The sequence below is a fragment of the Heloderma suspectum genome, chromosome 2 (assembly GCF_057233095.1).
Source record: "Heloderma suspectum isolate Gila_16-S chromosome 2, 16-S_ref, whole genome shotgun sequence".
NCBI classification, from domain to species: domain Eukaryota; kingdom Metazoa; phylum Chordata; class Lepidosauria; order Squamata; family Helodermatidae; genus Heloderma; species Heloderma suspectum.
In genome coordinates, this window is record NC_139459.1 from 310072209 (window position 1) to 310096650 (window position 24442).

The 24442-nt window shown below is 46.4% G+C and overlaps 1 protein-coding gene across 1 annotated transcript; it reads left to right on the plus strand.

Annotated features, from left to right (window-relative positions):
- EFCAB12 (EF-hand calcium binding domain 12) lies at window positions 1–24228 on the plus strand. The gene is made up of 10 exons (XM_084840254.1): window positions 1–342; window positions 2738–3251; window positions 4551–4739; window positions 7204–7366; window positions 13091–13311; window positions 15163–15376; window positions 16524–16671; window positions 18392–18490; window positions 20028–20135; window positions 22826–24228. Exons 1-10 carry the CDS (start codon window positions 212–214, stop codon window positions 23082–23084), a joined length of 2046 nt encoding a protein of 681 aa, XP_084696380.1. The 5' UTR covers window positions 1–211; the 3' UTR covers window positions 23085–24228.
- The last annotated feature ends 214 nt before the right edge of the window (window positions 24229–24442 follow it).

Below are 24442 nucleotides of genomic sequence, written 5' to 3' on the forward strand. Positions count from 1 at the left end.
GCTCCTCGCCGCTCTCCTGCGGGGCCGCCTGACGGGCCGCCGAGAAGGGGCGCGCCGCCCGCCGCTTCCCGCGAGCCTCCGCCGAGCGGCGGCGGGAAGAGGCCGGGCGGCTTTCCCAGTCGTCCGCAGACCCACGGGGCGGCGTTTAGCTCCGAGACGCGGAACTGTGCGCTGAGAGACCCCGCGCGCCCTGCCGGGGGTGTCGACCCAAATGGAGCCGCCGAGCGGGGCAGCGGGAAGATCAGGGAGCCGGGGCGAACCCCGGGAAGCGAGTCGCACGTCTCAGTCTGCGCCCGGTGCCCTTCCTGCATCCGTTCGCTCGGCGAAAAGCAGCCAGTGCTCGTATGTTTTCCATTTTGCACGGATAAATCTTTAGAAATGACAAGCTCGGGGTGGGGGTGTATGTCTTAGGGCGGTGTCCAGTATTAGTAACTATCAAGTCCCATTCATCTCAGTGGGCTTACCCTAAGTAGGACTGACACCGGATACAAACCTTAAGCACTGCAGAATGATTTAACGAGCTCTTGTTTGCTGGGAATTTACCGTCGGAAGCTGCATTATCCCGAATCAAATACTGAGTCCATCTAGCTCAGCATTTTATTTTATTTATTTATTTATTTATATATATAAATAAATAAAATGTATGTCTACACCAAATGTGTTGGGCCACATCTGATGGCCATTCTGGCTGGGGATGATGGGAGTTGCAGTATAACACAGGGGTCCCCAACCTTTTTGGCACCAGGGACCGGTGTTGTGGACTACCCCCCCCCGCCGCCACCCCGAAATCCCCCCGGGACGGAACCTACCTGGCAGCGGCTGGTCTGGGTCCATCCCAGGGGGATTTCAGGGGGGGGTAGCTGCGCCTGGACTGCAGACGCAAATGGCGTCCGACATAGCCGACGCCATTTGCATCCCTGTTCTTCAAATAATAGGCTACGTAAATCTTTACATAGCCTATTACTGCAAAGAACATGGGGGCCAGCAAGAATTCCGGGGGGGATGGACGGATTGCCTCCCCCCCCCCTGCAGACTGGTTCCTAAGATGCCACGGACTGGTACTGGTCCGTGGCCCGGGGGTTGGGGAACCCCTGGTATAACACACTGGGAGGGCACCAGGTTGGGGGAGACTGGTCCACACTGACTGGGAGCAGCTGTCCAAGGTTTCCGGCAAGGATCTTTCCCAGCCCTACCTGGAGATTGAACCTGGGACCATGTGCTCTTCCACTGAAATATGGCCCTTCCACCCTTGGCTTTGTTGCCTTTGACACGCCGAAAGCCAGAAAGCGTGGTTCTGCAAGCAAGGAGGCATGCTTCCCTTTCCTTCCTTCCTTTCTTTCCTTACACCCCAAATCCTTTACTTCTAGGGTGTGTAAGACAAAGATTGATCCAGCCTTAGGGGAGTCCAGCTGTAATGTCTACATGAGTCACTATTTGGGGATGTCTCCCCCCATGCTGCCCCCCCCCTGTTCTTTGCAATAATAGGCTACTTACGTAGCCTATTATTTGAAGAGCATAACATTGTGCCCCCAGGTAATTCTGACTGAACCACATCTAATAGACAAACTGCAGAATTATCTGTTCCCAGTGGAAGTTGATTGGAAAGAGGCCAGATCAGAGCAGTGCATCACGCAGGCACCCTGGGGGCATCCTCCTCTTTGCATAGATACCTTGAGTTCTTTGACGCGCAATGCTATCAATATTTACTCAGCAGGAAATCCCCCTAGAGGTTAATGTGTGCAGGATTGCAGGTATAATTAATTTTCTTTTCTGGCAGGGCACAGTGGTAGTTTGTTTATTTTTTATTTATTTTATTAAAAGATTTCTAAACTGCCCTTCAGGGCACGTTGCCCTAATGAAGCAGTGTACAGCAAAAACATAATACTACATAAACCCATCAGACTAATACCACCTTACACCCCCTTAAAAATTAGCAGTACCAATTAAATTTATTAACTGCTACAGCACAGGAGTCAATAAAAATCAGATTGATATAAAAGCGTCTTAAGAGTTCTCCTAAATCCCAGCAATTATGGGGCCATGTATATTTCCTGGGAGAGGGAATTCCACAAATGCAGAGCCATCACCAAAAAAGACACTTCCCTGGTTGCCATCAGCCTGGCATCTCTTAAGTGCAGGCCAGAGAGCAAGGCCTCTGTTATCTCATGGCAAACTAGTGTGCCGTGGGACCCAGTCCAGGAATGACTGTTTTCCGACATGCAGTATAAAGAAATTCCTATTTATGTAGAGAACAATAAACTTTTAAATTTATGTTTATCTTTCTGCCGTGTTGCTCATTATAAAGTGACAGTGTTCTTAAGTCCGTGCTATGCGGAATGTTACTACTTAAAAAAACTTTTATTTACCATAATTTGAGAAAAAGTAAAACACAGCTTTCTTAATGTCTATACACAAATTCTATACACAAACCTTTCACATTTCATCTTGCAAAAATGTTTAAACATTAGAATTGTAAGATGTACTTCTTAAAGCAGGAGTGGGCAACTTATGACCCTCCAGATGTTTTGGCCCACAGGTCTCATCAGCCCTAGCCAGCAAAGCCAGTGATGAGGCATGATGGGAGTTGTAGGCTAAATCATCTCGCGGGCCACACGTTTCCCACCCCACCTTAAAGTATCATTTAGACTTAGCTTTGAAATATGGTTTTGAATAAGGTGATTTAAAAACACTTGGTACAACTAGCTTTGAACTTTTCGCCCATTCCTTCTCTCCTCAGCGAAAGCAACATCGCGTCTAGGGAGGAATTGCTCAAGGAACCCCCCGGGTCTAACCTGGATAGTGTTTTGGAGCACTGCTTTAAGCAATACAAACTCAGAGATGCGTATCCACATTTTTTCTTTAAACTGAAAAAAAGTAGATTTGGCCCACCCAAATCTAGGCGGCGCATTCTTATTGCCCCTCCTATGGGGGGAGTGGCCCCTAGCGGAGCCAGACCTCAGCCACCTGCAACCAGTGGTCCAGAGCAGATAGCTCAAGGCTTGGATATACCTCCAGAGGCAGAAGGTAAAGCCCCTACAGAGGAGGAGGATCTACAAGAGCTGGAGACCTGGATTGAGGAGAGGAAAAAACTCCAGGATCTGCTGAACCATTGTGTGAACCTTGAGCAATGGTTGACTGAGAAGCAGCCTGTCACTGAGCAGGAGGAAAGCGTCTTGGGGAAAATAAAGGAAGACCGAGAAGCGAAGAAGGCTAAAATGGAAGCCAAGGTGGCTGCTGTCAGCAGCATTGAGGTACCTGTAGCAGAGAACCAGTGTGGTACAGGGATTGCAGCAGGGGTGGACAACTTTTGGGCACCCAGTTGTTGGACTGCAACTCCCATCAGTCCTCACCATTGGCTATGCTGACTAGGACTCATGGGAGCTGTGGTCCACCAACATCTGGAAAACCCCAAATTGCCCTGGTTAGAGTGTTGGACTATGATTGGGGAGACCCAGATTAACAATCCTGCTTAGCCATGACATTCACAAGGTGCCCTTGAGCCAGATGTATGCTTGCTTACTTACTAGGACTCTCTCTCAGTCTCTCTCTCTCTCTGTCTAATGTACCTAACAAGGTTGTTGTCAGGATGATGTGCATTGTTCTCAGCTCTTTGGAAGAAGGTTTTCCACACACCCATTTGTGAAAGGATGAAAAACTTTGCATGGGGGAGGGTGTTGGGGGAAGAGGCAGCATGTCTTGGTAACCAAGGCAACTAGGCCAACACTCCCTTGCCCCACGCAAGTCAAGTGTCGTTTACTACTGGGGAAGGATGAGAATGGAAATGGTAATGCATCAAAATGTAGCTGTTGTTCATTCACCGTGCATTACCTCCAGTGGGATGCGCATTGAGATACATATCTGAATGCGCATCCCCATCCATTTTCTGCCTCAGCTCACCTCTCTTAACTATGCAGAACTGTAGCTCGATGAAAGCAAAAGGCTTGCCTTGCAATACTAGCAGTCAGTGGGCTGGTTTGCATGATCAAAACAGCCCACGGTGGGTTGTTAAAGCCACAGTGGGCTGTGGCACATGCAGCTGGCCATTTTGAATATTCTGCAGCTGGCTGCAACTTGTCATGTCGTTCAAACCTGAATTAAACGACCCTTGCATTACCCATGGTCTGTTGTTGGGTTATGTGAGGGTTGCTTAAATCCCACCCAGTGCACGCCACAGCCCACTATGAATTAAACAACCCACAATGGGCTGTTTTGATCATGTGAACCAGGTCAATGAAGTTAGCACCACAGCGTGACAGGACAGGGTTGTTGGCTCAGTTGCCTCATCAACAGGGACACATTCCCATCTCCCTTCCCTCTATTCAGAATCAGGGCAGTGGGAAGGTTTTGTTTGCCTTCAGTGACATTGTCACATTGATGGATCTGATTAGCTACATGGCACCATGACATCATTATGTTCACTGTGATTACTGATTGGTTGGGTCTTTCCCGTTTCTTCAGCCAGCAAGTGGCTTCTGTTTTGTCAGACAGATGTTTCTTCCTCCCTGGAATACAGTTGTCAACATCCTTTTAAAATGTTTGATGTCTTTCAGCATCTGATGCCAAAGAGAAAACAAAAGAGAATCATCCCTCTTATCGAGTCCCCCTGTCCCGAGGCCCTCATGACTCTGCAGAACCTGCTGCACAAACAGAAAGTCAAGTTGGTGGATCTCTTCAGCAAAGCCGACAGGACCAAGACAATGAAGTTCAAGAGAGCAGACTTCATTAAAATTATCCAAGGGGTAGGTGGGAAAGCCTATGGTTAGACAGATGCAAATGGGGATTCTGCATTGTTGTCAAAATAGGGGAAATGGCTGACTTATTAGGGCAGGGCTGTTATACCTCCGAGCCCCCCTTAGAGTCCCTGTCTGGTCCTTTGGGGTTCCCCAGATCATGCCCCTTTTCCCAGATCACCAGATACACTTCCTACTCCCCACTCCACCCCCTGATCTTTTGGCAGTTGCCCAACTTTTGCCTTTGCTTACCCCCTTTCTGATAACCTCTTCTAAAGCTCTGTTACTGCCAGTAAGAGCTTTAAGCTAAAATACTCTGCTGCTTTTAGTATTTTGGCCTCCCCATTTTGCCTTTCGCCCTGCTCCACCACTGGAATACAGCCCCCCCTCCCCCAAGCTTCTCCAAAATTGACTCTGGCCTCAGGCTGAGAGAGGTTCAGCACCCCTGCATTAGGGCAATAAGGCTGCAATCCTATGTATGTTTAGACAGAAAGAAGTCCTATGACTCCCAGCATTCCCCAGCAGCATAGGATTGCACTCCAATAGACTCATTTGGTATGCCTTTTTTGTCTTCCAAAGGAACCACTTCAATAAGCTGGCAACTGATGCATTCCAGATCATATTACATCTATACAGGGCTGGACCTACTGTTAGGCCTACAGCTCCCATCATCTCCCAGCCAGCAGGCTTCATTAGGCAGTGAGGGAACTAGCGGTAGAAGCCCCCCCCCCCCCGCCCCGCCATTCCCCTCATGGCACATCTGTGTATGCCCCCCCCCCCCATTAGCATGCTGTCCTTGGGTGCGATGGAAGACACAGTCCCATTGCCAGTATTGAAGTAAGATTCAGCTGCTTGTGTAGTTGGCTTCTGTATGTGGAACAGGAGGGGGCCACCGTGTTCTTTGCCTTGGGCAGCAAAATATCCTCGGCCAGCCCTGTGTCTGTTGTACATTGACAGTGGAATTCTACACATGTCTACCCAGAAGTAAGCCCCTGAATGCTATGTTAATGGAGGACAGTCCTGCAGTGACTCAAGATTGCCTGCTGATCCCTGCCTGTGCTGTTTGGTATCAAAAGGGCTGTCATTCGTGAGGCAGATCCTTTTCAGATTCATATGGCCTAGAATGATTAAATGAATTGGACTTCGTTAGCTCCTGTTACTATGGGGAGTACAACAAATATATATCCCTGGTAAATCTGGCCTCAGGCTGAAAGAGGTTCAATGCCCCTTCATGAGGGCAATAAAGGCGCAATCCTATGCATGTTTAGACAGAAAAACATCCTACACCTCCCAGCATTCCCCATCCAGCAGTTCTCTCTCAGGGGAAACATGACACTTTCCACCGTTTTCATCCCAAAGGAACAAGGTGACCACATAAATGCAGCAATTATAGACTTTATTGATCCTTGTTACATCACAGGATCATTCACATCGGTAGTGCAGAATCAGACTTACTTTGTAGGGATCACAGTACATTGCTGCAGGATAAGCTGGAACCCCACCCCACATTGGTACATGGCTGCAGGATCAGGATGGTTCCTCACAGCATAAGTAGTTGCAGCAGCAGGATGGATGGATGGTGGGGAGGATACAGTAAGTACCTGCAGGACCAGGAAGGGTGCTTGCAGGGTGAGGTAAGTAGCTGCAGGATCAGGGACAATGCCTACCTAGTGATTAGCCGTAGAATCAGGATGATCTGGTACTGAGTTTGCTATGGAATTGAGCAAGATTTCTTTTCTTATACCCTTGTCTTTATGCTTTCCTGACTGTTGTCAACTGCGCTGGAAAGTGTCCTATTCTTCCTAGCAACCACTCCTCTATTTCAGCTCTTTAGCCTACTAAAGAGCCCACTGCTCTTTTCTCTTTCTCTCTGTCCCTTGTTATGCCTTCTGTTCTTTGTTCCTTTCCCATTTTTTCAGCCTCTCCTGCCAAGTCTCTTTGCCCTAGCCTTCTCTCCTCTGAGCTTCCAGCGTTCAGGCTTTTATCCTGTGCTTCTGCCCTGTCTCCCCCTCCTCCCTCAGTCCTTGAGCCATTTAAAAGGGCCCTTGTCCCAATTCCTTTTCCTTGTGTTTAACCAGCCTTAGCTGCGCTGGCTACTGTTGCTGGGCAACTAGGGACATCTGCAGGATTGTACGGTGACCCCCCCCCATGACTCTTCACAGTTGCCAGCTACATTGAAAAAATCTAAGTACTCAGGTAGCACATACTTGCCTGCACAGCAATCATTAGTCTGTGTGACTGCTCTTGCAGCAACAGGTGCATGCATGGAAGACTGCTTCCATGCTGGATCAGGGCACGTTCACATAGCTGGATAAAGGCCAGGGTATACACGTGACTTGCCTATACTGAGAAGATTCCCATGTAAGACATTATCACATACAAAGCGGCCTTCTTTCCTCAGATTTTCTGGTTGCATCTTCAGTCTTACGGAGATCGTACCTGACTGCAGTTTTGATTTTGTACTTGCCTCCAGACAAAGGTGCCTATCAGTAAAAATGACCTGGAAGACGTTGTCATCTACCTCACTTCTTCAAAGAAAGGGGATTTTATAACCAATGACGATCTGGCTGAGTGTCAGAAAATGTGGATGGACAGCATGAGAGGCCAATGGAAACAAGCTAAAGCATCAAAGTCAGGTGATCATAATAATAGTGGGAGAACAGTTTTCAATTCACTCAACTTCTCTTAACTCTATGGGTCTTGTTCTCAGCTTTACTTTCTCATGGTAATAGGGGTTCATGTAAGAGTACTTTGTAAGGCAGGGGTGGAGAACATGTGGCCATCCAGATATGAATGGACTGCAACTCCCATCAGCCTTAGCCAGCATGGTTAATGGGGAGGGATGATAGGAGTTGCAGTCCAGTAACCTCTGGAGGGCAACGAGTTGCCCCCCCCCCCACTGTTGTAAGGTATGGCAACCCAAATAAAGTTGAAACCCCAGTGTATAATCTGATGCTGTGAACACTAGATGTAGCTACTTATGCCACCCAGAACACAGCAGCCAATTAATATATAAAGTGCTGACCCAAGTTGATTGCAGATTGGCAAGAAAGATGGGTCTGACCTGGAACTTGACATGTCACATCGGAAGGATCCTCAGGGTACTTTCCACCTATGACAAAATTAGTCCTCCAGAGTGAAGAAATAGTTTCCTTTGTCTGTCCTGAATCTCCACCAATCCATTTCATTGGATAACATTGGGTTCTAGTGTTATGAAAGCAGGAGGAACCCCTCCCTGCTTTCTATCCACTTTCTTTACAGTATGCATCATTTTTAAAACCTCTGTTATGTTGGGGTCTCCCCCTCCCCCTTCGTAAAATTTTTATTCTAACCTAAAAAGCCCCAAATATTCGTAGTCTTTCCTCATAGGGAAGGTGCTCCAACCCCTCGATACTGTAGAGTTGGGAAAAGTGGAGAAAAATGACATTTCTGCTGGAAATAGAGGTGCATGTTATCCTTCTCAATGGGACATTTTTATGCATCTTAAAATACAGCTGGTTTATTTATTTAAAATATTTATTGGCTGCCTTTCAAGACAGAAGCCCCCCCCCCCCCCCGGCAGATTACAACAGTAAAATACATAAAAACAGTTAAAATGTTAAAAGTGATAAAAACAATAGAAACAACAATAAAATTCAACAATAAAACCAGCAACAATGTTAACAGCAGTAACAGCAAAAATAGCAGTCATATCAAGAGAAGGCCAAGGTAAAATAATATGTTTTCAAGGCCTCCTTAAAAGTCTGTAATGATGGAGCATGGCAAACCTCTGATGGCAGCTTGTTCCAAAGGCGTGGGGCCACTGCAGAGAAGGCCCTCTCACGTGTGATCACCCACCTGACTGCTGTTACAGGTGGGCAGATGAGAAGGCCCTCTCTTTCTGATCCTAAAGTGTGGGCAGGCTGATATGGATGAAGGTGGTCTTTCAAGTAACTTGATTCCAAACTGTTTAAGGCTTTAAAGGTCAAAACCAGCACTTTGAATTGGGCTCGGAACACACTGGTAAGCAGTGCAGCTGGCGCAGTATAGGAGTCATGTGATCGAATCGCCTCACCCCCACCAGTATTCGGGTGGCTGAATTCTGCACAACCTGGAGTTTCTGAACTGTCTTCAAAGGCAGCCCCACATATACAGTCAGGGCCAGAAATATTGGAACAAGAATAACTGTTTTGGCAGTTGGCCTCTGTACACCACCACATTGAAGTTGAAAGGAAACACACCCAGATGGTAGCAAAGTCAGGACTTTCAGCTGTAATGCTAGGGGTTTGACAAAAGTGGGGCACTAGCCATTCAGGAAGTACAGCCAGTGGCATACACCCCCCCCCCCATTGTTGGTGGCTCATAAGTAATGGAATGAATGGCTGACAAGCAGCTGCATGGCCAGGTGTGGCCTGTTTCCTGGGTACCCCATGACCAATCAAGCAAATAAAAGGCCTGGAGGTGGTTCTGAGTGTTACATTTGCATTTGGTAGCTGTTCACTGGAACTCCCAACATGAGGTCCAAAGAGGTGTCCATGTGAGTGAAGGAGGCCATCATTAGGCTGAGGAAACAAAATAAACCCATCAGAGTGATAGCAAAAATATTGGGAGTGGCCAACACAACAGTTTGGAACATGCTGAAAAAGAAGGAATTAACTGGCAAGCTCAGCAACAGCAAAAGGCCTGGAAGACCACGGAAGACAACTAAAGTAGATGACCGCAGAGTTCTGCTCATGGTGAAGAGGAACCCTTTCACAACATCTAGCTAGGTCAAGAATGCTCTTGAGGAGGTAGGCATGTCACTGTCAACATCTACAGTCAAGAGACGGCTTTATGAATGTAAATACAGAGACTTCACAACAAGGTGCAAACCACCAGTAACGCTCAAGAACCGAAAGGCCAGATTAGCCTTTGCCAGCAAACACCTAAAAAAGCCTGCCCAGTTCTGGAATAAGATTCTTTGGACTGATGAAACCAAGATTAACTTATACCAGAATGATGGGAAGAGAAAAGTATGGAGAAGGAAAGGAACAGCTCATGATCCAAAGCATATCACATCATCTGTCAAACATGGTGGAGGCAGTGTTATGGCCTGGGCATGTATGTCTGCCAATGGAACCGGGTCACTGGTGTTTATTGATTACCTGACTGTTGATAAAAGCAGCAGGATGAATTCTGGAGTGTATAGGGCTATACTTTCTGCTCAGATCAGCCGAATGCTGCCAAACTGATAGGACGCCGCTTCATATTGCTGATGGATAATGACCCAAAACATACAGCAAAAGCTACACAAGAGTTTCTCCAGGCAAAGAAGTGAGATGTACTTCAATGGCCAAGTCAGTCACCTGATCTTCACCCAATAGAGCATGCTTTTAAGTTACTGAAGACCAGACTGAAGGCAGAAAGACCCACAAACAAGCAGCAGCTGAAGGCAGCTGCAGTAAAGGCCTGGCAAAGCATCTCAAGGGAGGAAACTCAGCATTTGGTCATGTCCATGGATTCCAGACTTCAGGCAGTCATTGGCTGCAAAGGATCTTCATCCAGGTATTGAAGGCGATCCTTAAATTTGAAATGATGTTGGTTTGTTCCATTACTTATGAGCCACCAACAATGGGTGCATGTGTATGAATGGGTACACAATTCATTCCTTCCTGAATGGGTAGTGTCCCACTTTTGTCAAACCCCTTGAATTACAGCTGGAAGTCCTGACTTCGCTCCCATCTGGGTGCGTTTCCTTTCACCTTCAATGTGGTGGTGTACAGAGGCCAACTGCCAAAACAGTTATCCTTGTTCCAATATTTCTGGCCTTGACTGTAGCACATTACAGTAGTGCAGCCTGGATGTGACTAGTGCATGGATAACTGAGGCAGGTCCGTCCACTCCAGATAGGGCCGCAGTTGGCGTACCAGCCTAAGCTGGTAAAAAGCACTCCTGGACACCGCAGCCACCTGGGCTTCCCCAGTTAGCTCAGAGTCCAGGAGGACTCCCAAACTGTGCACTTGGTCTTCAGGGGGAGTGCAACCCCATTCAGGGGGAGTGCACCCCAGTTACAAACCTCCATCCAAAGTAATTGGCTTCCCAACCCACAGTACCTCTGTCTTGTCTGGATTAAGTTTCACCTTGTTCACCCTCATCCATCCCAAAACAGCCTCCAGACACTGGTTCAAGAGTTCCACAGCCTCCCTGAGTTGTGCAGATGGAAACGAGAGGTAGAGATGAGTATCATCCGCATACTAATGACATTTCAGCCCAAACCTCCTGCTGCCTTCCCCCAGCGGTTTCATGTAGGTGTTAAAAAGCATGGGGGACAAGATAGAACCTTACAGCACCCCACAGGCTAATGGCCATGGGATGGAACCGAAGTCCCCCAGCACCACTTTCTGAGAGCACTCCTCCAGAAAGGACCGGAACCACTTTAAAACTGTGCCTCCCAAGCCAAATCCAGATAAACAATCCAGAAGGATACCATGGTTGATGGTATCAAAAGCTGCCAAGAGGTCCAGAAGAACCAACAGGGTTGCATTCCCCCCAGCCATTCCCCGGCATAAGTCATCAACCACAGCGACCTAGGCTGTTTCCGTCCCATAACCAGGCCTGAAACCTGGTTGGAATGGATCTAAATAATCAGTTTAATCTAAAATGACTTCTTGTGAGGCCACCACACACTCTAGCACCTTGCCCAAGAATGGCAAATTTGACACAGGGCAGTAATTTTCTGGAACCATCAGATCTAAATTTGATTTCTTCAGCAAGGGCCTCACCACAGCTTCTCTCAAAGCTGTAGGGACCTCACAGTCCCTCAAGGAGGCATTTACCACCTCAAGAGGTCCAGATATCCAGCCCAGCTCTGGCAGATTTCATGAGCCAGGATGGGCAAGCATCTAAAGGCAAGCAGTAGGCCTCAGTCCTCCAAGCAGCTTGTCCACATCCTCAGGTTGCACGAGCTGAAAGGCACCATCTAGTCATGTTATGGATACACTAGCCCCATCCATATCAGACTCCGTCAAAACAATGGCATCCAAGTCAGCACAAATACGAGTGATTTTATCTGCAAAGTATGTGGCAAATTGTTCACAGGGGGCCTTTGAGGGTTCGAGTTCTTGTGTTCTAAGGCCTATGCCCAAGAGGCCTTTAACCACACGAAAGAGCTCTGCTGGACGACACTGAGCAGATGCAATGGTGGCGGAGAAGTAGGATTTATTCGCCGCCATCACCACCACAGAATAAGATTGCAAGTGGTTGCTCTACTTTTAATAAGCGGAAAGGGTAATGTGTATCTATTTTGCCCTACACTGGTTAAAACCCCAGTTGCAAAAACATTTCACGAAACACAGGCACAGGAAAAGAATATTAAGAAGATACAAAAATGGGTCGGATCTAGATCTAGTCTTGCTTAAAATAGCCCCACTGAAATTACTTGGTCTTCTTGTGTCTTAATGAGCTCAGTGGGTCTCCTCTGAACACAACTAAATCTAGATCAAACTCATAGTTTGGAGGCTTAACATGTATGGGAAAATATGCAAAATTCACATCTCATGTTATGGTTTGCATTTCTATTTATTGTTTAAAGAGGTGTAGACCTTTTAGTTTTAAAAACAATTAAAGTGAATGCTAATCATTTGGAAAATGATTGCGAATTTCACTTCACCTTGAGAATGATGGCAAGAGAGGTACTTACCGGAGAAAATGAAGTGCTACTTCACACCACACATAGCTGTTGCCAACTTGACAACTTTAAAAGGGGATTAAACAAATTAATGGCAGTCAAGGGCTCAGCCTATGCATGTTAGACAGAAAAGAGTCCTACAACTCCCAGCATTCCTGAGTCAGCCTTGTAGGACTTTTTTTCTGACTAAATAAGCACAGGATTGTGCCCTAAGGCTATCTTTGGCTACTAGTCTTGCTGGCTACATACTATCACTGGCATCAGAGGCACCCTGTCTATGAATACCAGTGTCTAGGGAACAACAGTGGGAGAGGGCCATTGCTCTCATATTCCGCTTGTGGTCTTCCCAGAGACATCTAGTTGGCCGCTGTGGGAAACAGGATGCCAGGCGAGACAGGCTTTTAGTCTGATCCAGTACGGTTCTTCTTATGTTCTAACACGGAAATAGGTAGCCTGATGCTCTCCAGATTTTTTGGACTTAAACTCCCATAATCCCTTCCCATTGGCTGGGGCTGATGGAAGTTGTAGTACAAAATATCTAGAAGGCACCAGGTTGCCTTTCCATAAAGGAAGAGCCAGCATGATCCAGTGTGAAAAGCTACTAGGTGGATGCCAAGTAGGAGTTGCTTTGTGGTAGTGTAGGTGTGTGTGAAATGTTAACATGTTTGTAACCTGTTTTCTCCCCCCATGCCGCTTTTTAATAACGGTACCAAAGACTTCTCATCTCCTGGCCCCCAAGATGCTTCCGTTACTACAAAGGGGGTTAAGAATGCTCATAGCAAGATCAAGGTTTTACCATCTCACCTAACTAGTCAAACTAAGTCAGCCCTGCTGGACGTTCCCCCCACGAACACTGAAATAGACTGCATGCATCTAACATATAATCAGATGGAAGTGGTTGGGAAGAGATACAAAGAAATGAGACGGCAGCTAAAGGTACGGTATTTGAGAGAGCGCCTTCTCCCTTACCAGCCTACCTGGTTACTGAGGTCATCAGATGAGGCACTCCTGGTGGTTCCATATGGTCCTGCAGTCCATTTGGAGTCCACTCAGAGAAGAGCCTTTAGTGTATTGGCTCCCTTTCTATGAAACTCCCTGCTGGTTGATGACAGACAGCCAACAACATTGTTTTGCTTTTGGCACCTGCTGAAGACATTTTTATTTAAACAAGCCCTCCCTGGCTAATCAGCCACGGTTTTATTGGCTCAATCTGATTTTAAAGATTTTAATTCTATCGTTTTCACATTATTATTTTTACTTCTTCTTCCTCTTCTTCTTCCACTACTACTACTACTACTACTTTCTTTGTTGATCTTGGGAACGGACTAGTAGCTAGTTGCTTAATGTAAGCAAAGCAATTAGTTTGGGACATGAAAGTTGATTACATTCGGCCTTATCAGAATGTGTCTCTTGAAATATTTTAATTGTTTTAACGTGGTGTTTTATTCTTTTATCCTTGCCATGCACCATTCTGCAGTCCTTTGATGTGGAGCGGTATATAAACATTGTAAATAAATAAATGGTCCTAGATGTATGTGTGTGTATATATGTATGATATAGATACCTTTGTTGTGTCCTTCCCCACCCACATGTATAGCACTGTTCCTCAGATGTTCTTGAGGATCTGAGATGATATATTTATGTATATTAAGATTTATATCCTGCTTTTCTTGGCAACATGCCTACACAAGGCAGCTTACAATATCAAGCAATGTACAGAATAATCAGATAAACCAACAACAATGAAAGCAGCAGAAAGGGAAGAGCAAAAAACCAGTCAAAGGAAAATTAACTAAAAATGTCCATCAAAATAATAATACAGTTCTCAGGGCCTACTTGAAAGCAGGCAATGAGGAGGTCCGCTGTGGAGAGTATTCTATAAATGGGTTAGCTAGTTTATCCTATAACAACCCTGCAAGGTTGCATCATGTCTAGACCCTGTGACTGGTACAGGCTGATAGCATGTACTTTCCTGTGCACGTGAGAAGACTTCAGCAAACTGACTGCTGATGTTATCCTACAATACTGGGTGGCCAAGTCTCCCCCTCAGAAACTGAGGGCAGTCTAAGCAAGGCCTCTGAAGAAGATCTCAGTAGTAGGCCACAGGTTTTAGGAGTTGGAATTGGCACCTTAAATTGATAACTGATTGCCAGTGCCACTGCTGAAAGATTGGTGTTTATATGTTGCACTCAAGCTCCCCCAGTTAGATGCTGTTCTGCCTTGCTGGCGCTAGCTAAAGCAGGGGTGCAGAACCCCAGGGCCAGGGCCAAATCCAGTTCACCTGGGGGCCCAATCTGACCCTCCGGGGTTGCCCAGATGGCCACCCCCTTTCCTCCGACCACTGAGCGTTGGATGGGTTCCTAGCTTTTGTGCAGTTTTTTCCCCATACTAAAAGGTTGAATCGACACTCCTAAGGCCTAGTTACTGGCGGTAAGAGCTTGGAGCTAAAATATGCTGGCATCTTTGGCCCCGCCCCGTTCGCCCTTGGCCCCGCCAAGCACTGAAATGTTTCCTAAGAGCTCTGAAATGGAATTTGGCCCTTGGGTGAAGGAGGCTCAACACACTCCTGAGCTCAAGCTTCTCAAAGCACTCTCAGGCAGCTTCTACGCAGAGTGAAGAGTACCGGTCCTTCTTCCTCATGATAAGAAAGGAAGAGTCGTTGGCCGCTTGCTCCTTTCATTTTCAGGTGGGAAGGCCTTCTCCATATGCTAGAACCTCAGCAGTGTAAGTAAACGTCTTGCACAATGACATTCGGATGCTTTGTGAGGCCTTGTCTTATCCTTGCAGAGGAAGACCGACCCCTTGAACTTTGCAGAACAGTGTCGAATGGTGAAGTCCGGAGACCCGGTTGTGGATGCCCACTGCTTGCCAAGTACCATGGAGGGTGAAGTGGGAGAGCTGGTGGACCGGCACCGACTGGCTTGCCACCTGGTCTACACTCAGTGTGTCAAGCTTTGTGAAAAATACGGGGTTCCGCTGACTGAAAAGCTGCTGAAAAAGGGTAGAGTACCATCAGGGGATGGAATGCGGTATATCAGTAACAGAAGCCTGAACTCGCTTGGCGCTCCAGACATGGACTCAATCTAAGGCACTAGCTAACAAAATTCAAAATATCTGGGCAGAGGAATACTGTTACTCAGGATTGGTATCAAGGGTAGGCGTGGCTCAAACCCAGCAGGGGCCCACTGACAAGAGCCCCGTGGACTCGCTCCTCCTCTTCACCATGGCAGCCTGCTTTTTTCACCTGCCTTTGCTCTGGCCCAGACAACGGTGGTGATGAGAAGGAGGAGCAGCAGATGCCACAGCCTACTTGCTTCCTGGCTCTCTGCCTGGCGAGCAAGGAAAGGGTAGGAATAATGAGAAAGAGGAGGAGGAGCAATAGCAGCTGTTGACAACAGTGGTGAGAAGGTAATTTCAACAAGGGAGGGGGCCCACTGAGGGGATCTTGCCCAAGGGCCCTCAGAAACCTGGAGCTGGTACTCCCATTATGAATTTTTACAGTTTATGGGCAGTGGGTCTGGTATATGAAGGAGTGTAGTTGACTTAAGGCTGCAGTTCTAAACCTACTGCTTGGGAGCAGGGTCCATTGAACTTGGTGAGACTTGCTTCTAAATAAAAATGCATAGAACTGCGCTGCACAGCTCGCCGCGAGGCCATGTGTATTTTGTGGCTGTGAGTCTGCAGACGTGCCCCACAGGTGTGTAATTTGTTTTCTGTTTTGGCACAGAATTGAGCGTCCTCAGAATCTTGGCTTTGATTTAAAAGCAAAAAAGCTTCTAGCCCTCATGAACATGGGCAGTGCCTACTAAAGGCCTACAGGCTGGGAAAAGGAGTGGGGAGAGAGAATAAGATATTACCCTGCTAAAGAGGTGCAGAAGGACATCACATAATTTGGATTAAGAGTCTTGTTGAGTGAAATGACAGTAGTAGCGCAGGAATCCAGCGCATGCTGAACTCATTCAGACAACCAAGTTTCGGTAGATTTCCAGCACTTCGTGATATATGGGGAAATTAACGAATTGTCTGAACCTACCTAGGATCATTTAGGTAGCTGAGGCTGGGCAGGTAGAAATTCTACTGTATTTAGGTTGTGTGTTACGCTACCAGTCTTCCTCTCTCGTCTAAAGATGTGTTCTCTGTACCATCAGGTCTGCTTTACCCAGGGGATAAAATCATAAGAATGGAAAACAGCTTTCGGAAGATGAGGCAACCAGGTGGTTATTATGGCAAAACTGGTGTTGATCAACTAGGCTCATCAAAAGAAGAGTCAAGAAGCTCTTCCAAGTTTAAACAAAGGTTTGTTCAATTTAGAGGATGACTGTCTGTCACCATCCCAGTATAACTAGCACAAATGTCCTCACCGATTCTCAGGCTGAAATACTCAGAATCATTGTTGCTCCATGCTAGAGCACACGCTTTGCACACAGAAGCTTCAGCCCCCTGCATCTCCATGTAGGGCTGCGAAAGAGCCCCTTACACCTGATTCTGGACAGCTGTTGCTGGTCAATGTGTAGTCCACCCTTCCCCAACCTGGTGCTCTCCAGATGTTTTGGACTTCAACTCCCATCATCCCCTGCCAGCATGGCCAATGGTCAAGAATGCTGGGAGTCATAGTCCAAAACATCTGGAGGGCATCAGGTTGGGGGAGGCTGGTATAGATGGTACTGAGCTAGCTGGACTAGCAGTCAGACCTGGGCAGCTTCCTATCATTGCTACAACAAGAGCTAGACTTTGTCATTGCGAGTGTTGAAGACCTGGAGTGTGAACACTGATAGATGATTCTGCTGTTATAATTATTCCTTTACATTTGGTTATGTCAACAAGGAAGTGTGCTGATAGCTTCTTCAGACAGTAGTTAAAGTCCTGATAGATTAGATCCAAGATTAAGACATCACAGATATTTTTTAGGATTCCACCCCATCACAAAGAACACTCTACATTGATATCCTGATTTAAGCATCTACCTAGCGTAGGTGATAGGACTTGGGACTGGGAGACTGAGGACCAGGGTTTTGTTTTTACTTCAGATACGAACTTGCTATGGAAGGTCAGACAGTGAGCTTTCTCCTCCTTTCGCTTTCTTCCTCTGTATGTGAATGATCATTTAAATAAATGTAAGGTCTTTTTTGTTCTGCGGTTGGGGCACACTGCTGCTGAATTTGCCACTGAAAATGTTGAGGCTGTGGTAGCAAAAAAACCGGGGAACACCTATCTTGTTTGGAACTGTATTCCTTGGAGGCTTCTGGGAGAATGATTCTGCTTTTAGAAAGGTGCATGCTTCCCGCATGTCTTGTTCTCAAGCAAAATTGACAAATTCGGTGGGGGCAGCAGTGGGGGCCTCAAAAAAAGATCGGTGGGGTCATCCTTGAGTTACTTATCAAAGTGTCTGAAGGGGTGGGGTGCCTCAGCATCTACTGTATTGTGGGGGAAGCGCAAGTCCTTCCTTGAGCCACTGCAGTTGCTACAAAACGGGGCAAGATGGATGCCTAATTTGAGGTTGGCTTTGGGCACCTTGCACTTGAGGGAGAGGCAACCTTACCTGTAGCTTTCCGGCTGAATCCTGGCAAGTATGCTTTCTCTTTGCTAACGGGATTGTGGGTTCAAATCCCCCATGTGTCCTGGCTGAGGGGAAGCTGAGCCTCAAGGAAATGTTTTCGTGGAGGATAGGCTATTAGTCATGATAACTTAATAGAGCCTCCATGTTCAAAGGCAGTATACCTCTGAATACTAGATGCTGGGAACAAATAAGGGATGGCTACATCCATCATGCATTGCTTGTGAGTTTCCCAGAAGGCATCTGGATGGCCACTGCTAGAAACTGAATGCTGGAGCTGATGTTCTCAGGATGCCCTTTAGGACGTGCGCTTTCGGGGCAATGCTCTTGTTGGCTGCTCCATTGTTGCAGTGTAAATATTTGAGGCTTGCAGACAGACCAAACTCTATTTCAGGTGCTTTCGGGCTAATCTCTTTCTGTGTGTTTGACTAAACAATCTGTTGTTCTTCCTTCTTTCCCTAGAAAGCCTAAGCCAGAGCTGTTCAAAAAGGAACAGGTCATAAAGGAGAAGATTCGAACTTGCCGCTGGGAGTCATTTGGAGAATTTAAGAAACTAATGAAGTATGTGTTAAATAGGTTAGGACAGTGGTAGGCAACCTCCAGATGTTTTGAACTACAGCACCCTGTTGGCCATGCTGGCTGGGGCTTATGGGAGTTGTAGTCCAAAAAGTTTGGAGGGCACCAGTGTGCCCACCCCTGGGTTAGAGAAATGAAATATTGTCTCAAATCTTCTGAGCATTTGCAATTCTAGAGCTCTGCCATCACTGAGATTAGCATTTCTGACTTTGTGATTCTTCCTATTGAATTTGAGCTGGTCACTCGGCAGAAGCTGATTTGTGTCTTTATCTTGGCAATGGCAAGAAGCCTTTTCTAGGGTTGCCTGTTCCTAGGGGCATTCACTTTGTGATCATCTGGGTTATCAGTCAGATAAATAAAAAATTCCTGCATGCTATTCAGAAAAGTATTTCAAAGCAGTCCTCTAAGAAGGCAAACAATTTGTTGGAGGCCGTTTATGACATTGTTTTCTGAAGACCCTGATGGACACATAATGCTTCTTTCAATGCCTGCAGATGTAATGTGGGAAGCTTGATATACAACATACACATCCATGCAGCTTCTGAAAGGGCCCCCCCCCCCTCAAAAAGGGGAACAAGATATGCATCCACCCTTTCATGGGGTGTTCGTGCTTACGTCTTCAAAACGTAATAGTGGAAGCCAAGTTTGTTTGGCGTTACTTAACTCAGTGGAAGCAACGAGATGTGCTTTCATTCCATGGTACTCAGAGAAGAATCTGCTCCATCCATTCCATTCTCTTGAGTAAGCACCAGTGCTGGCCCAAGACTTTTGCTGCCCTAGGCAGAAGTGCAGATGGCATCCTCAAAGGCTAGCCAAGTTATTTTGGCACCAGAAAATTCCAGAAGAGCTTCTCCCTTGAGGTAAAAATAGAATGAAAAGGAAGGAAACAACTAAAGATTTGCTGCCCTTTCAAGACCGGCAAAATGATAGGGCTGGCCTTGGTAAGCACCAACCCAATCAAGTTTAGGAGTTGCCAGTTAGAACCAGTGTATCCATCACGAAGAACCCCGGTTCCTTTTCTGATTTTTTTTTCCAAAGCTTTTTGCCTTAAAAATTCCCGTGGCAGGTCAGAGCTCTCCTTGCAGAGGTGGAAGCAGTTCTGCTTGTGCATGGGATGGGCTGAGAGCTCCCTTCGCACACTGAATCACACACCTGGGCAGTCTCCCCCCAACCTGCTGCCCTCCAGATGTGTTGGACTGCAAACGCCATAATTCCCAGCCAGTGTGGCCAATGGAGGGCAATGCATCTGGAGTGTGCCAGGTTAGAGAAGAGCAGGAGAGGATTAGGCCTGTGATATCCAACAGACATAAAATGCCCAGGGTGGAAAGACCCATGCATGATGGTCCTTGTATGCAGGGTTTGTTTGGGGTCATGGGGGGGAGGTCCCTAAAGCTCTTGAAGGCCCCTCTGGATATCAAGAGGAGCTGGGCCCAACGCTCTGCTGTCCTGCCAGTTGGCTTCACACCAGCTTCCTCTGTTGAGCTGTGCTGTTTCTAAGTTTGTAACTCATTGCTCATTTCAGAAACCACTCAAAAAGACTGGTTCCTCCAGAGGAGATTTGGACTGACAGTTTACTCGATACAAGGTTATTCAAGACACAGGAAGCCCTGGCGCAACAATATCTGCAAAAGTATGGTGCAATATTTTTTCTTTCTTTTTTTAAAGAACGGTTTAAAAACCATTAGAAGTGTTTTTAAACTGAAGCGGGTTTCCTTGAGCAGGGTTTCTGGCCCAAAGATTTGTCTGTCCTCAATGTCTTACTTTAAGAAATTATTAGAAATCATCTTTTCTCTTTCACTTCACCCCCCCCCCCCCGATGTACCATTTCACTTTGGTTTTTCCCCATTCCTAGATTAATTATTGTGTCTTAACCCCATTGGTCATTCTTTTAATCTCTCCCAGCTTGTGTGCAAAGTTTTCCCATGCCCTCCAACTCCCGTCTGTTTTTGTATCCTGGTTTTGAGTTTTTTTAAGATGGTGAGTCTAGGAGCTGATACTTGTGTGTTCAGGTTTTGTACATCAATGGGTGGTTTATATGGCTAGTAAATGAAGATGACATGATGACAACCTCACTCTCCTTCCCGTTGCCAAACCACAACACGATCTATATAGCTCAGTCCCACCAACCTATTAAGCAGTAATACCTGCATTTGTTTATTTAGCATTACATTTATATCCTGCCTTTTTCCCTCTTGCAAGGAACCCAAAGCAGCTTACATGATCCTCCTCTGTATTTTTATCTTCACAACACTCCTGTGAGGTAGCTTAGACTGAGAGTCCATGACTGGCCCAAAGTCACCCAGTGAGCTTCATGGATGAATGGGTACTAGAACCTGGATCTCCTGAGTCCCAGTCCAACACTCTAGCCACTACATCACACTGGCTCTCATTTATGATCTTTATGCTGCACATCTCACTGAAGTAACCCCACTACACTAAAAAAAAATGATGCTGCTCCTGCATGGTACATAAGCAGAGCCTGGCTGGATCATACTGAGGGTCCACCTAGTTCAGGATCTGTCCCCCACCATGGCCAAGCAGATGCTTCTGAGAGAGTTAGGGATAATGGGAATAGTATTCCACCCCCTCTGGAGGGCAAGGCTGGTTTACACAATCAGAACCCTGAATGGATGCCTGCTCTGCCACTTCATACTTCCTGTGCCTGCTCGATTTCATTTTCTTGAGGGTAACAATTCTGAGGTCTCTGCTTTGATTGATTGATTGATTGATTGAAGAAAATGTTGGCAGTTTCCAGATTAAAATCTCAAAATAATGAGATGAATAACAAATACAACACATGAATTAAATAATCAAAACAGCAGCACGGGGCGGGGGGGGGTTAAAGAACTGGGTCAGTTTAAAAATACATTGACACAGCAGGATGTTAAAACAGGTGAAAGGCACAGCAGAATAAAAAAAGTACTTGACACCCTCCTAGATCTCCGATGCGGAAGCAGTGCGTGAGCAGGTTCCTTCAGATCCCAAGCCTTTTAGGGTTGAAATATTCATTCTATGTCTCTTTTAATTTTGAATTTGTACTTTTTAATTGTATTTATTTATTAGATTTATTAGCTACCCATCTGGCCCCAGCCACTCTAGGCAGTGTAGAGTACAAATAACGGCACGAAATACAAAAAAATTACATAAACAACCGAACCAAACAACACTGTTCTAAAAAACCCTAACCCACCCCAAATGCCCGCCTGAACAGCCAGGTTTTCAAAGCCCAGCAGAAGATCATCAGAGAGGGAGGTCACTAGGGAGAGAATTCCACAGAGTGGGGGCCACCACAGAAAAAGCCCTCTTCCTAGTCCTCACCAGCCTAGCTGTCCTGGCTGATGGGACAGACAGAAGGCCCACCGAGGCTGATCTCATTGAGTGGCATCCCTGGTGTTGCTGGAGGCACTCCTTAAGATAGACTAGGCCTGAACCATATAGGGTTTTAAAGGTCAGTTATCAACACCTTGAATTGGGCCTGGAAAACAACTGGTAACCAGTGCAACTCCTTCAGCACTGGAGTGATGTGATCTCGCCGACGGCTGCCTTTAATCAGGCAGGCTGCTGTGTTCTGCACCAGCTGCAACTTCCGAACCATCTTCAAGGGTAACCCCACATAGAGCGCATTACAGTAGTCTAGACGAGACCAGGGCATGAACAACTGATGGGAGCAGATGGTTAGGGAGGTAGGGGCACAACCGCTATATCAGATGGAGTTGGTACAGAGGCTCCCGGCTGGCACCTGAGCCTCCATGGACAGCTGGGAGTATGAAATGACTTTGTGTTAGGTTTGTTTGTTTGTTTTAATGTGGGATGGGTGGCATTTCTTGTCACTGTGGTGACCTCTTCAGATGCCAAACCTTTCCATTTTTGATAAACTTTTTTGATAGACCTTTGTATTTTCAGAATGGGCAGTATTCAGTGCTGCTGCTGAGCAAGCAGGAGTGACTGCTAGTGTAACAGAAAAGTAGCACTTACTAGCACAACCCAAGAAAGTGCCAGTTCTGGAATGAAAAAGGTCAGGGGAGTTACAGAAGAGAGCCCTGCTGACTTGTCCAGTCTGGAAGCAATAGTTTTGGGTGGTTTCTTGGGTTGCACTAGTAAGTGCTACTTTTCTGTTGCTGTAGCGGTTGTTCCTGCTAGTGCAGTGGCAGAATTTGATACTGCCCATTGTGTTGGCAAGAATTACAGACCATAATTTCATGAATCTTCCACATCATTCCTTATTTTCCCAGTGTATTGTTTTAATAATAATAATAATAATAATAATAATAATAATAAATAAGTGCTTACACTATTTATTTCTTTAAATTTTGTTTACAGAGAGCTGAAGAGAATGTTTGCCTATCTCAATCCCTTGACTGACCCCAATAGTTTCTGGCCAGGACACCTTCTCGATAAACTTCGTCTATACCTACCCCAAATGGAACGTGATGAAGGGGACGCTCTGTTCAGCCATGTTTCTCGCACACGCCCAGTCTACCCTGGGATTTACAATCCTCACCGCAACTGGCCAGTCAGTGACCAGCGCTACGTGATCTATGGGGATCCAGAATCCCGAAAGCAATATTATTATATTTGACAGTGTTTTGAAACTTTTTGCAATGCTGACATTTCATGAGCTGTTGGTTACTGCAACGGATCTGCTGTGATAAGCCAACATCCCAAGCAAAACAAGGTGATCGTGGCAAGAAGTCACTGATATGTGACAACAGCAGGGTTTGGCAAAAGGGGCTTTTCCAGACCATCAGTAAAATATGTGCCCCAACCACATTTTGCAACTTGTGCGATAATGCCACAGGTCCCCAATGGCATGATTTTCAATCTGCCTGGAAGGACAGGGGCGGCCTGCTGTTCCCCTTTGAAAAAAAAATGTCGGGAGGTGCACTGTTGCACAAAATATATGGGGTGTATGGCCCCTTCAGCAGAGGGGAACCTGTGGCCCTCCAAATGTTGGACTACTACTAAACATCCCTGATCTTGGCCATGCTGGCTGGGGCTGATGGGAATTGGAGTTCAATAACATCTGGAGGGCCACCAGTTCCCCTCCCCTGCTTCATGGGAAGTATAGGAAGGATTGAAAGCACTTGGGGATGGGGAATGATTCAGAAGTAAAGGATGTGCTTTGCATGCATAATGTCTGAGCACCAGGCCATGACATCTCCAGTTAAAAGGATCTCGGGACATAAGAAATGCTTTGCTGGATCAGAGCAAGGGGCTGTCCGGTCAAGTATCCTGTTTCCAACAGTAGTCAGCGAGATGCTTCTAGGAAGCCCGCAAGCAGGGTGTGAAGGCAGCAGCCCTCCCCCATTATCCCATCCTCAGCAACTGGTGGTCAGAGGGACACTGCCTCTGAACAAGCATTCAGCTGTTGTGAAAAGCTGCTGATCGACCTGTCCCCCGTGTATTGGTTGAACCCCCATTTAAAGCCATCTTAGCAGATTTAGAGGGCCATCGCCACATCTTGTGCCAGCATGGCTAGCTGGGGATGATGGGAGTTGCAGGCCATCACATCTGGAAGCCGCCGGGTTGGGGAAGGGTGACTGTACCTTAATTACTGTGACTGTGGTGAAGAAGAACTCTCTTTTGTCTGTCCTGAATTTGTTGTCTGAATTTCAGTGGCCAATACCAAGTTATAATGTTATGAGACAGGAAGAGAAATACTCTTTATCCACTCCCTCCATACTATTAATGGCTTTTTAAAAATAAATTTCTATCATGTCCTTAGTTACTCTTTTTTTCTAAACCTGAAAGCTCCAAATACTTTAGCCTTTCTTCTTAGGGAAGGTGATTATTTGAGTTACTCTTTTTTATGTCTTTTCTAGTGCTATCATATCTTGCAATGAGCTCCTGGTTCATTTACAGACACAGTGCAAAGTGCTAGTATAGACCTTTAGACTTCTAAGGCCACAATCCTATGCAACTTTAGACAGAGAAAAG